The sequence below is a fragment of the Mercurialis annua genome, linkage group LG2 (genome assembly GCF_937616625.2).
Source record: "Mercurialis annua linkage group LG2, ddMerAnnu1.2, whole genome shotgun sequence".
In the NCBI taxonomy this organism is placed as follows: Eukaryota; Viridiplantae; Streptophyta; class Magnoliopsida; order Malpighiales; family Euphorbiaceae; genus Mercurialis; species Mercurialis annua.
The window spans coordinates 42,476,457-42,490,212 of NC_065571.1; the positions used below are offsets into that span (position 1 = coordinate 42,476,457).

Consider the following 13,756-nt stretch of genomic DNA (forward strand, 5'->3'; position numbering starts at 1 on the left):
CCCATTGGGTGTCCAAGTCAGCAAAATTTTACCTAAAAACGTGCTCATGTTATTTTTGAAAAGAAACGAAAGGTGATGCCCTGAATTGACACGTTTTAAAGGTCGTGTTATTTTTGAAAATTCGTGTAAAGGTGGTGATTTTATATGTAATTAACCCTAAAAAAAATAAACAATTAAAATAATCATCTAAAATATTAAATACAATAAACAGAAAAAGGTACAAAAATGACCATTATTTATAATCTGTATCTCTTATTGGCACCACAGGTATTTCATATCTCAAATATGACCCTAACGTTTTAAAAACGTATCGGCCTAATTACTTAAAAACCACTCATCTTGTAACTTTTTTTCATTTATACCATGACCTAGGAAAATTTTCGATTATATCCTATTTTCGATTTTTATGTTTCGTTTGTACCCCAAAAGTAAAAATTTTGATAATTTAATTAATTTAAAGATGAAAATATTGAAAACAAGATATATAAATGATTAACATTAACGTTTTATTAGAGTATAGGTTAAAAATGAAGGACTAATTTAAACTTTATTTCAAAAGAAAATAGGTCATTCAACTCATTAGAGTAGAGATGAAACATAAAAATTTAAAATAGGATACAATTGAAAATTTTCCTAGGTCATGGTATAAATGAAAAAAAGTTATAAGGTGGGTGATTTTTAAATAATTAGGCCAAACGTATCAAAAAAACACAAAGAATAGACAGCCGTCTCTTTTGCTGTTATGTGTATGATGTTGAAATTGAATATGCTACATAATTGGTCTTGTATTTGCCTCATATATTTAACAGGAACTAAATTAATCTTTTTTTAATTAAATGGTAAAATTATCATTTAACTCCTTAATTTATCTTCTTTCTCTTTCATCCACACAAATCTCTCTACCCTTCTCTAGACATCCACAATTTGAAAAACTCTAATTTCACCTAAATTCCCTTTATTTAACACTTATCCAGTTCAATTTTCGTGCAAACTATTAGGGATGAATATTAAACGGTTAAAATCGAATAACTGAACTGAACCAAACTGAATTAATTAAACCGAGATATAATTTAAAAATACGTCGGTTACAGTCCGAAATTTTTAAAGTTTGGCTAATCGGTTCGGTTTATGATTTTGACAAAAAATAATCATAATAACCGAACCGACCGTATTTCAAAACTACGTCGTTTTAAGTTTTTATATATACACATTTATATATTAAACTTGTTTATTTTTATAGTTTTATAATAAAAACGATAAATATAGATTTAATTTAAAGCACATGTACGAAGGTTAAATTTCTCCATTTTCTTTTTAATTTTTTTTAAATTGTTTTTTTTTCTTACTAAAAATCATACAAAAAATATTACACTTTTCAACCGGACCGAATTGAACCGATCCGAAATATTTTGGTTTGATTATTTTGGTTTTGATATAATTTTGGTTAATGCGGCTCGGTGACTAAATTTTTTAAAAACCGAACTGTTTTAAATTTTAGGACGGTTCGATAACCGAAATTTTTAAAAACCAAACGGTTTTGAATTTTAGGACGGTTCGATAACCGAACCGACCGTTGCTCACCCCTTGAAACTATAACCCAGCATTTACCAACCCTTCATTTAACAAATCCATACCTCCAACAGGTGGATTATACCTTCTTTTACTCATTCCCTCTAAAAAGACTTGAACTTCTAAACTTCCCATTGGAACTAAACCTTTCCTAATTAATCTCCCAACTAAATCAGAAGCACCATGAAATGATTTAACTTCACAAGAGAATAAAACAATGAATTAAAAACGAACAAAGGGTCAACGCGCCCCCTGAACTTGTGACACGAGATCATCTAACCCAATTTATACTTTTTTGAGCAACTAACCCCAAAACTCTTCATTTTTGGGTCAAATAGCCCCATAATTTATATTTTTATTTTTAAAAACAGATTTATGATAATTTTATCGCAACAATTAGGGAAGTATCTAATTACTTTTTTGCATTCCTCAGTTCCGATTTGTATTTTACGCATTTTAAAAATACAATTATGGGGTTACTTGACCCGAAAATGAAGAGTTTGAGGGTTATTTGCTCCAAAAAGTATAAATTGGGTTAGATAACCCCGTGACACGAGCTTAGGGGGCGCGTTGACCCTTTGTTCAATTAAAAACCTCAACAGCGTAGAAATCGTGACCAGTTAAAGAAGCAAAAAGACTCGGGTTTGTTATATAGTCTAGTTTTATTCTCCTTATTGAGAAGTGGGTTATTCAATTTGCACAAGAGTTGAATAGGGCAAGTGTTAAATTAAAGGAATTAAGATGAAATTATGGTTTCTCAAGTTGTGAATGTCCAGATAAGGGTAGAGGGATTTGTGTGTGTTGGACTTATGAAAGGTGGAAGAAGATGCATCAAGGAGGAAAATGATAATTTTATCATTTAATTAATTTGATTTTTATTAAATTTTTGTGGCAAATATAACACCAATTATAAAACCATTTAACTGCACAGGTCGAATATTCAATTTCAACATCACACACTTAACAGCAAAATAAACGGTTACTTAGTTTTTGTGTTTTTTTTATACGTTTTTAAGATGTTAGGGTATATTTGAAATCCGAAATACAAGAAGTGCCAATAAAAGAAACGGACTATACATAAGAGTTATTTTTGCACTTTTATCGTAAAATAAACTATACAATCGATCTTGCGGATCAAAAATTTATTAATTATTAGAATTATTAATTTATTGAATTTGTATAGATAAAATTATGAAGAGGGGCAAGTTGTAATCAGACTTATACATTAGGGGCATATGCAGACATATTTCCTTTAATAATTGGGTTTTTTTAAAAAAACAACCAATATTTGATAACAAATAACTTTTATACGGTTAATAATTTCACATTCCTAAAATACCATACACGCTAAAAAAAATAACTTTTATACGACCTCTATATAATAAACCCTAATAACAGATGTCATCATTATTTCATTCATCTTCTCTCTCATCGTCATTATTTTCTCTCTTCCTCACAGCTCAAGTTTCTCTCTCCTCATTAACTTCTCCTTTCTCTCGCTCAGCTCCTCTCTCGTTCAGCTCCTCTCTTTTTCTCTTCGATAATCACAAAAATTCTCAATCATCAATTCATTACAAGCTGATCTTCGACTTCATCCTCCTCTTCAGAAGCAAAGATTCAAGATCTTCACAGTACAATAATTAAAAGATAAAAAATCTGCAGAAAAAACAGTTGAGTTTATTCTGATTTAAATTTGATTTTTTGTCTATTGATTATTTTGTATTATTTAAAATTGTTTAGATCTGTTTAGACTGAAATAAACTGAAATTTTAAAAAAAAATACATCAGTATGTAGAATACATTGATACTTAATACAAAAAAATTTAAATAATCAAAATAAAATAATTTTTAGATTTCATGTTGATTTCTGTTCAGGAGTGGAAAGCATAACAGTTTTTATTCAATATAATGGATATTGAGACAATAAACTGCAATATACAGATTTTACTGTCAAAGGACTACTTATACCAAAAAATTGTTGCATGAAAGATCTTGAAGAATTACTGGCAAAACAGATACAAATAGATTTAGAAGACACAAGTATGCAAATCAAATATCAGGTACTTTCAACATCAGTAATGAAATTATCAAATTTTAATTAATTATCTTGTTGATTTCTTGTTTATGTTTTGTTGATTTTTTGTTGACTGTAAAAGCATGTTGATTTAACATCATGTTCACGTGCTGTTGATTTGTTGTTATTCTTGTGTTGATTTTTGTTGACTGTAAAAGCATGTTGATTTAACATTCATGTTCACGTGCTGTTGATTTGTTGTTACTGTTGTGTTGCTTTTTTGTTGACTTGTTGATATTATCCAGGTTAAAGCAGATTATCCACCAATATTAATACAAGATAATGATGCATTAACCTTCTACTTCCAAATGAAGAGTAAAGAGACAGATCCAACAAAATTTCCACTTTGCCTTGAAATAGAAAAAAAATAAGAGACATGTCGATATATGTATCATTAGGGGTGTACATTCGGTCGGTTCGGTCACCAAACCGACCAAAACCGAATTAACTGAACCCGAAATATTAGAAATTTTCAAAACCGAAACCGAACCGAAATCGAACCGAAATAATATTTTGGTTCGGTCGGTTATTTCGGTTAACCGAAATAACCAAAATTATTAAAATTAATTAATAAAAAATAAAAAATAAAATAAAAAACAATAATTTGAATACTAATTTATAATTTAAGTACAATTTTAGGGGCTTTAGTAACTAAATTCTAAAAAAATTACAAAATTACCTTAACTTTTTTTTAAAAAATTACAAAAATAACACAATTAATATATATAATTCGGTTATTTCGGTCGGTTCGGTTAATTCAGAAATTCCATAGCCAAAACCGAACCGAACCAAATTAACCAAACTTTTTGAAAATGAAAACCAAAACCGAACCGAATTAACAAAAAACCGAACCAAATTAAAATTTCGGTTTGGTTCGGTCGGTTAATTCGGTTTTAACCGAATACTGCACACCCCTATGTATCATCATCAAGATCAACACATCACAACGAAAACACGATAGAAGACATTTGTCAACAGAAAAACCAATCAACAAATAATGACGACTCAAATTCAGTTTCAAGCATCTTTCAATATGCAAATGATATGGGGAGGATGTTAAACGAAGATCAAGAAGTTCAAAGTCCATACATGGGCAGTTTGGTAATTGATGAGATAAAGGAAATGGAAATAGAAGAAGGTCAAAAATACCGAGACAAACGCATATTGAAAACTATTTTAAGTATTTATGCAATAAAAAATCATTTTCAGTTCAGATCCTACAAGTCATGCAAAATAGAGTATATTGCAATGTGCAATGAATCAGAATGCCAATGGAGATTAAGAGCGTCAAGAAGTAAGAAAACAGACGTGTTCATTGTTAGAAAATTCAACAAAAAACACACATGCAAAGTGGCTGAAAGAATGGCTGATAAAAGGCAGGCGACATCCGAATTAATTGGAAATTTCATAAAAGACAAGTATACAAATTTCAAAACTGTTTATACACCAGCAGATATTATTAGAGACATGAAGAAAGAGTATGGAGTCGAACTAAGCTACCAGAGAGCTTGGAAATCGAAAGAAAAGGGATTGGACCTTACAAGAGGAAATCCGGCGGATTCGTACCAGTTGTTGCCTTCTTATCTACATGCCTTGAAAACAACAAATCCGGCACTGTTACCGAACTGGAAACGAGGGAAAACAGATTTTTATATGTTTTCATATCATTGAATGCTTCAATTAAAGGTTGGGGTTTTTGCAAGCCAATTATTGTTGTTGATGGAACATTTCTAAAAGCAGCATATGGAGGAACTCTTCTCACAGCAGCAACTCAAGATGCCGCAAATAAAATATTTCCGCTTGCATTTTGTGTGGTAGATTCAGAAAATAATGAATCATGGGAGTGGTTTTTTTTTTAAAGAAAATTAGAGAAACATTCGGAGTAAGAGACGAAATGTGCATAATCTCCGATCGACATGAAAGCATCAGCAAAGCAGTTGAAAAGATATATCCCGAGGCGCATCATGGGATATGCACATACCATCTCTTTAACAATGTCAAAGCGAGATATAGAAAAGCGAAAGGAGAAATCAGAGAACACTTTTTTGGTGCAGCGAAAGCATACAATATTGAGCAGTTTGAAAAACACATGAAAGAACTTGACAAGGTAGACCCGAAAATAAGGGAATATCTCAAAGAAGTCGGATTAGAGAAATGGACAACGATTAAATCACGAAACAGTAGGTATTCGACGATGACGTCCAACTTTGCTGAGTCATTGAATGCCACAAACATAGCTGCAAGAGAACTGCCAATAACGATTATGCTAGAGTTTTTACGTTCACTTGTGCAAAAATGGAGTCATGCAAATAGAGAGCGTGCAAGGGCGACGAAGACAGACATGTCAAAAACAGCTGAAGAAATGTTGAATGAAAACTACATTCAGTCTCTGCATCTAACGGTAAATTGATTATTGTTTATGGTATATTGTTAATATGTTGTTGATTGTATGTTACTTTGTTGTTGATTTATATAAGAAAATATATTTATGTCTAAAAATTGGTTTTATCAGGTCAGCCCTGCAAATGACAATATATATACTGTCACAAAGACAATAACGCCTTTCTCGGTCGATTTGGAGAAAGGAACATGCTGCTGCAACATATTTCAAATAGATAGAATACCGTGTGCTCATGCAGTTGCTGTGATAAGGAAATACAACAAGAATCCTTTACTCTATTGCACCAAGTACTACATGACTGAGACATACATCAACACATACAGCCACACCGTTTATCCCATGACAAATAAATCAACATGGAATATACCACAAGAAGTTAAAGAAGTCATCGTGCTCCCGCCAGAATCAAGAACAAAATCCGGCAGACCGAAGAAAAAAAGATTTGTGGCAGGTCATGAAAAAAGATCAAAGAATACGTGTTCTGTTGGCAAATAATCGCAAGTGTACGATATCGCGCAAGTAATATAACTTGGAAGACCAAGTATCGATCCCACAAGGAACAATGAACTAAACAACTAATTTCTAATATTCTTTAATTGGCTAGTAGGAAAATAAATGGATTTGTGTGAACTAATTATAATCTAAAGTGAATTAACTCAAGTAATTAGACTAAAAATCTGAATTTAAACAAATAAATCGAAGTTTAAACAATAATGGTAAAAAGCTCAAGAATTGATAATTCCAAATAAACTAGTAGAAGAATGGATCAAAATTTATCTAGTGATTTTATTGTGAATCGAGCTATTCTAATGCACCGAATCCCGCTCTCTCAAGCCTCAAATATTCAAATAAAATCACAACCTAATTAGCTAATCAATTATTAACTTGCTCTCACAATATTAAAACTGAATTAAATAACTAAATTGTAATTATGAAGCAAACTCAACGACTACCTAAATTCCAACCCGCTCTCACGGTGTTTTCCTCTAAGTTTTTAATTACCTATGTCTATTTAATTAACAATCTCTCAATTAGTTAATTAAACACAAAATCATGAACTAAGTGATCAAATTAATTCAAGCATTAATCTTAGTAATTAAAACACAATTTTACTCACTTAATAAATCCTAATCCAATTCGAAAACTAGTCTAAGTGTTCATATCAATCCCCGAACAAAGGATTTAGTTACACATGCTTAAGCTTAAATTAAACAAAGAAGAAGATAAAGAATTAAACATAATTAGAACAATAAATACCGGAGTTGTCAATTTCGGAAGAATCGTCTAGATTAAACTTGAAATCTTCACAATCGTTCTTTGCAGAAACTAATAATAAACTACTTATAAACTGCTGAGAAATAGAAGCTAAAACGCTATTTTAAGAGAATGAAAAATAAAACTAATGTAGTCTAAATTATTCTACGTATTCTACATGTTAAATTGAGGCTAATACAAGGTCTTTATATAGTAGGAGGAGTTCCGGAGTCTTCTAATTCGTATTGCAAATCAATTTGTAATAGGAGTTGTAATTGTGAGTTGAGGAAGAATTTCAGTCCAAATCAAATCCTGAAGCATGCGTGTTTTACTCTTGTCCCGTTCGGGAAGCCATAGTTCCGTTCGTGACATGCCCAATTTTCTTCTTTCCCGAACGGAACAAACCATTCACGTTCGAAAAAACTGTAGACTGAAAGCTTTGAGATCTGATTCCTTCTTGAGTCCCGAACGGGACAAGGCTTTTCCGTTCGGGACTCATGCTCACTCTGCATGTTTTCCGTTCGTGAAACCTCTTTTCCGAACGGGAACAACCCTTTTTTTCCTCAATCTCGTTCGTGAACTTCAATTCCTTCGTCCGCAAGCTACGCTTTTTACTCGTACACGCAATCCACCATAATTTTGCCCCAAATAGTCGGTTTTCACCTAATTTCCACTGAAACACTAACAAACACTATTAAACGTAAAAACGCCAAATAATGTATAAAAACAATACTACACATAATGAAAACCGACTAAAATCGACCCTAAATATAGGAGTAAAATACTCCTATCATGTTCAGCTTCCAAGAAAATAGGCCACAATAAAAAAATATGCAGGAGATGATTATGATTAAAAATAATTACTCTTATCTTTACAGTTTTCAGATTTCATTTGTTTCATAAAACTATTCGAATTATCAAAAATTATAATTGCTTGTTGATTGATTGTTAGTTTGTTGTTGATAAGTTGTTGATTTTTGTTGATATATATATATATATATATATATATATATATATATATATATATATATATATATATATATATATATATATATATATATATATATATATATATAACAACACTATTATGACAAAAATAGTTCTGTTATTGATGATTTATAAATGATATTAAGTTACAATATATAAGATAATGACAACCAAGGATTACAATTGTTTATAAATAAATAATTTGTTGACATTTTGTTGACTGATTGTTGATTGTGTGTTGACATTGAGTTAAAAAGCAATAAAAACCAAAAATAACAAGATATTCAGCTAGCTAAATTTTATAAAGTAATTATAAGAGTCATGTACTTAAAACAATATAAAAGAACAACATAAGTAGGTCTAATACAAATTAAAACCATCCTAAAAATAAAAACAAAATACTAAACATAAAAACAACACAACAGTTCAAACATTATAAAAAACTATTTTAGGTTTTCTTCTTCCTCAATTCTCGTCGAAGTTTGACAGTTCCTTCAGCATTACTTGAATACCCCTTTTCAATCTTCCACCTCCCATATTTAACCAAATCTTGAGTAAGGCAGTTACGGTACAATTCCATTTTATGTCTAGAAAATGTTGGGGGAATAGGCTTCGAATCAATGAAATACTCCGCAAATAAACAGACAAATGCTCCACAATCACTGTAATATTAAAGAATATAAAAGCTAAAAAACAGAAATATAATTATGAAATATAAACATAATAAAAACAAAAATAAAAATAAAAACTGACCTATTGCTTTGGATTGGCAAATCAGCAACATTTACAACAGTAAATGGATTGTATCTGCTGTCAAAACTAGAACACAGAGCAAATGATGCCTGACTATTCCTCATCGAATAAAAATCGAATTGTTTCAAATACTTTGGAAGATAGTTACTAAAACACTTCATATAACTTGCCACAGTCGCATCCATCGTCTCATCCCTCATGGAATTGTAAACATAGACCTTACACTCTTCAAAATTAACCCGCGCGAGAATCCAATGGTTTGGGTCCAAAATAATCACAGGGCAAAGGTCATCCACTAAAGTCCATGACTTACCATATCTGCATCCTTTACCCAAATAGTATTCCAGAATAGTATTTTCAGCACCAACTTCAATTTCAGCCAAACCAGATGTAAAAATAGAATGATATTCTGCATGTAAAACCTGACTGAAGATGGTATCAGTGGTTGAGAAGTTTGGCCTAGTAATATTCAGCAATTGACGCTTCTTTCTCAAGTAATAAAAGATGATGTCGATATGTTGTTGCAAAAAAGAAAAAAAATCAACAAACTACAAAGGAAGATAAAAGCTAAACAAATATAAAATAAAATAAAGACAAAAGTATGCTAGACTTACATTGGTAGAAAGTTCGCCACCAACATAATTCAAAGTATGAAAATAAGTTTTTTTTGACAGTAAATCACACCCAAGATCAAGCGGAGGATTGACAACACCTGATCTACCAGCAAAACAACTAAAAAAAACATATAAAAGTTAAAAAACAGAGATGCATAAATAAAATATAAATAAACAATAATAACATTAAATTACCGATTGACAGCATTCCACCCTCGATCAATCCATGAAAAAATGTCAGCATCTCTATAGGCATCAACCTTAGTATAAACAGTATTGATGAAGGGACAATGAACATTATCGAATGACATTTCAGTTCCAACTGCATCTAATTAAAAAAAGTCAACAAAAATTAAAAATTTATTGTTAAAAAGACATATAGAATATAACTATAAAATATAAATAAGTTAAAAGTTATAAATTCTATATATAATTAATAATAGTTTAATTACAAAATTACATTGACATGGATCCTGAGAATACTAAATATAATATAGGCTGACAAGATGTTGATTTTGTGTTGACAGACAATAAAAAATAACAAATTTAACAAGAAAATTTTAATAGCAAATAAACTTTTCAATTCATCAACAAATAAAAATATAAAAACATTACAAGATTGAAGGACTCCTTCGCTTGATTTCAATTCCTGTATCAAAAACAGATAATGAATAAATAACAAAAGAAAAAAACAAATATAAAAAAAAAAGCAACAAACTTACATTTTTACTTCCAAGATCAGAATCAAAGCTCTTCTAATGATTAGCAATTGTCTCGTCTAGCCTAGCAATCTCAGAATCAGTGAATACTAAATCTGAATCAATTTGTGCCTTCATGAAAAAATTAAAAAGAATTAGTAACAAAAAATGTTAGTAAACTTTAAATAAGAAAAAACAAATACCTCGGTAATATTGATGTCACATTGTTGACCATCAAGTAAATCATTTTCAGCTGGCACTTTGTCTAGTTCTTTGTCATTCTGATTCTCTGGAGCAGAATCATGTTCAAGTTTTTCAGCTTGCACATCGTCTATTTTTTTGTCATGCTCATTCTCCATAACAGAATCATATTCAAGTTTCTCGTTCTTCGCATCACATTCTTTATTACCATCTTTACTTGCAGATGAATCGTCTAACTGACCGCCTTCATCACCTTCATCATCACCATGCTACAAAATAGAAAAATGTAAGAATAGGATATTCTAACTTATCAAAATTATGACAAAATATATAAAAATAATAAGATAAGTTTAAAATTGAACCACAATATCTTCCGACTTCTCAAAAAACGGTTCATTTTAATAACAAAACCATTCAAAACAGCTCCAACTTCTGAAATATCCTTCTTCAGATCATCATGATAACATTTCAAATCATTCTTGATAGCAGACTGATATGATATTACAGTTCTAAGCTGCTTTTCTAGGTTTCCAACCCTCTTTGATAAGCTGTCGATTTATTGTTTACCTATTGTTGACCCAGAAACAGTGTCATCATTAACAGCAGAAAGATCTTCTTCGTCTACACTTCGACTTCTTTGGGTCCCAGCCTTCTTCTTCCTACAACCAAAAGAACCTCCCAACATTAAAATACTCTTCTCATCAGCAGTAGGAGCAATTCTTGTAAACATAAGCTATATTTTAAGACATAAAAAAATAATCAACAAATGATTAAGACAAAACTAGAAAAATAATAATATAAATATAGAATAAAAATAAATACCTTTGAACCAAGAATAAAAAAATCGCTCTCCAAATCAGTCAAATAAGGAGTTGTGCTCGAACTCCAATTCAACATTCTTGGCACCTTATTACCTTCTAGCATACATATATTACCATCCGAGGTAAGATAATAGGAAAACCAATTAATCTGTAAAAGCCAAAACCAGTTTTTGACTTACTGTACAGATTCTTACGCTGAAAACACTTAAGAGTATTTAAAAAAATTTCTTTACCCCACGGGTAAGAATTAAAGTCCCCTGAATCAATAACGTCCAAATGGTGCTTCTCAACAAAGTTCAAATCAAGAGCGGATAAAAAGTAAAGCTCCAAGACATACAAAAAAGCAATCTTTACAGCGTCTTCATCACAATCCCATCTGTTAGACAAAAAACACTCTGTCACAGACTGTCTATTCACCTTCGGCAAACCAGCAAAATACTTATCGGAGAGCGATCCACTTCTTTTCTCAAAGCCAAGCTTCTGAATTTCACCGATACAATTCAATCCAGTTAGAACAGCAAATTCCTCTATACTGAATCTGATTCTTAAATCACCAACACCAAACCACATCTCGTTTTGCTCCGGATGAATCAACTTCCTTGCCAACATCGAATGAATAACTTTCCCTTGAAAAGAAAAACTTGGCATATCCAGCAAAAACCCAAAGCAAGTATCATTAAATAATTGTTGTTGATGTCCCGACAGTTTGCTTTTCAAATTGTCAATAACTGGCTGCTTCATACAATGATCGATCCTTGTCGTAGGAATATCTTTAAGTATCCAACAAGGAGACCACATCTATTACAAAACATGAAAACAAACAACAGGTTAATATAAAAACAATAAACACATATATAAACTGTTAAAAAATTATGAATTATCTTATAAATCAACAACAATTAAACACAAAATCAACAAAATATCAACAACCACAGTCAGAAAATAAAGTGTCTAAATGTAAATAAATCAAAACTAAGTACAAAAATTATAATATAATAAAATGTATAATCAATAAAAAGAAAATTGTTTAATAGTATTAACATAGAAAGATGAAATATTAAATTAACAATAAATATAAAAAAATACCTTAAGAGAAGCATTATCCAACACTTTTTCAGCTTCAAAAACTTCAATAGAAGTTTTTTTCTTAGATGCACTAGAACTTGACCTAGTCTTTACAGACTGATATAACCAACAACAAAATAATAAAAATCAACAACATACCAAAAACCAAAATGCAAACATTACTAAAAAAATATACCCAAAAATAAATCACAAAAGATCAATAAATTAAAACAAACATAATTAACAAGACAAGTAAAAAATAACAAATATCATACCTTAAGGGGAGAACCATCCAAAAGTTCTTTAGCATCAGATACTTCAATAGAAGTTTTGTTCTTTAAGGCACCAGAACTTGTCTTAGTCTTGACAGACTGATAAAATTAACATCAAAACAACACAAAGTTAACAATAAATCAACAACCAAAATGAAAGCCTTATTAAAGAATCAATCCAAAAATAAGTATATCAAACACACACAGATACAATAATAAATCACAAAAAACATTCAATTAAAAAAACATAATTACGAAAGCAAATAAATAAAATAGAAAATAGCATACCTTTGTAAATTTCTCAACTACCACATTTTCATCATCACAAACTTTAGTGGAAGGTTTTCTCTTCAATCCAGAAACAAACTTGATAATTTTCTTTTTGATTGGCGATTGCTGCAGAAGAAACATATACATAACTTTATGATAAAAATAACAGGGCAAAAACAAAAAAATTAACATAAAATTAACATAAAAATAGTTTAATACCTTATCAGTTTTATCCGCACCACTATCATCATCAGTCGACTCAAATGTCACTTTCCTCTTCACAATAACACGAACTTTCTTCTGTATTTCTACTTCCGGTACAACAAGTTCATCAACAACACTGTCTTTCGCATTAGTTTCGTCGGAAACTTGATTGGATTGTTTTTTGGCAGTGTATGATGCCTTTAGTTTAGCCATATCCGAAAGAAAAGAAGGAGTTCCAGTATTCTTCGAAGATCGAGAAGCTGGTTTGGATAATTCTTGATCCGACTGATGTGATTCAGTTACAACAGTTTCTAGTGCTATTATGTCCTGATCAACAGCGGGAGATACATTTTTTAACCGATTTTGAATAATCATCAATTTTGTATATTTTGCTCGTGGCGGTTTATCAGCAACATCCAATGCTTCATCTCGCTTTTCTGGGATAATAGGCTGCAAGACAGAGTCCTCTTTTTCAACGGAAATATTTTGTTGTGCAGCGTCATCTCCCTTATTTAAAGCGGTTTCATGCAACTCGGAAGACTCCATTACTTCAGTAGTCTCAACAGCAGGTGA

General features: G+C 30.8%; 2 protein-coding genes across 2 annotated transcripts; one reads left to right on the forward strand and one right to left on the reverse strand.

Annotated features, from left to right (window-relative positions):
- Positions 1-5,480: 5,480 nt before the first annotated feature.
- LOC126668527 (uncharacterized) lies at positions 5,481-6,539 on the forward strand. Its single transcript, XM_050361718.1, has 2 exons — positions 5,481-6,044; positions 6,156-6,539. The coding sequence occupies exons 1-2, from the start codon at positions 5,481-5,483 to the stop codon at positions 6,537-6,539; spliced, it is 948 nt and encodes a 315-aa protein (XP_050217675.1).
- A 2,194-nt stretch (positions 6,540-8,733) lies between these two features.
- On the reverse strand, positions 8,734-9,772 carry LOC126668528 (uncharacterized). The gene is made up of 2 exons (XM_056104671.1): positions 9,039-9,772; positions 8,734-8,947 (listed from the first exon to the last, which is right to left on the reverse strand). Exons 1-2 carry the CDS (start codon positions 9,236-9,238, stop codon positions 8,734-8,736), a joined length of 414 nt encoding a protein of 137 aa, XP_055960646.1. The 5' UTR covers positions 9,239-9,772.
- Positions 9,773-13,756: the final 3,984 nt, after the last annotated feature.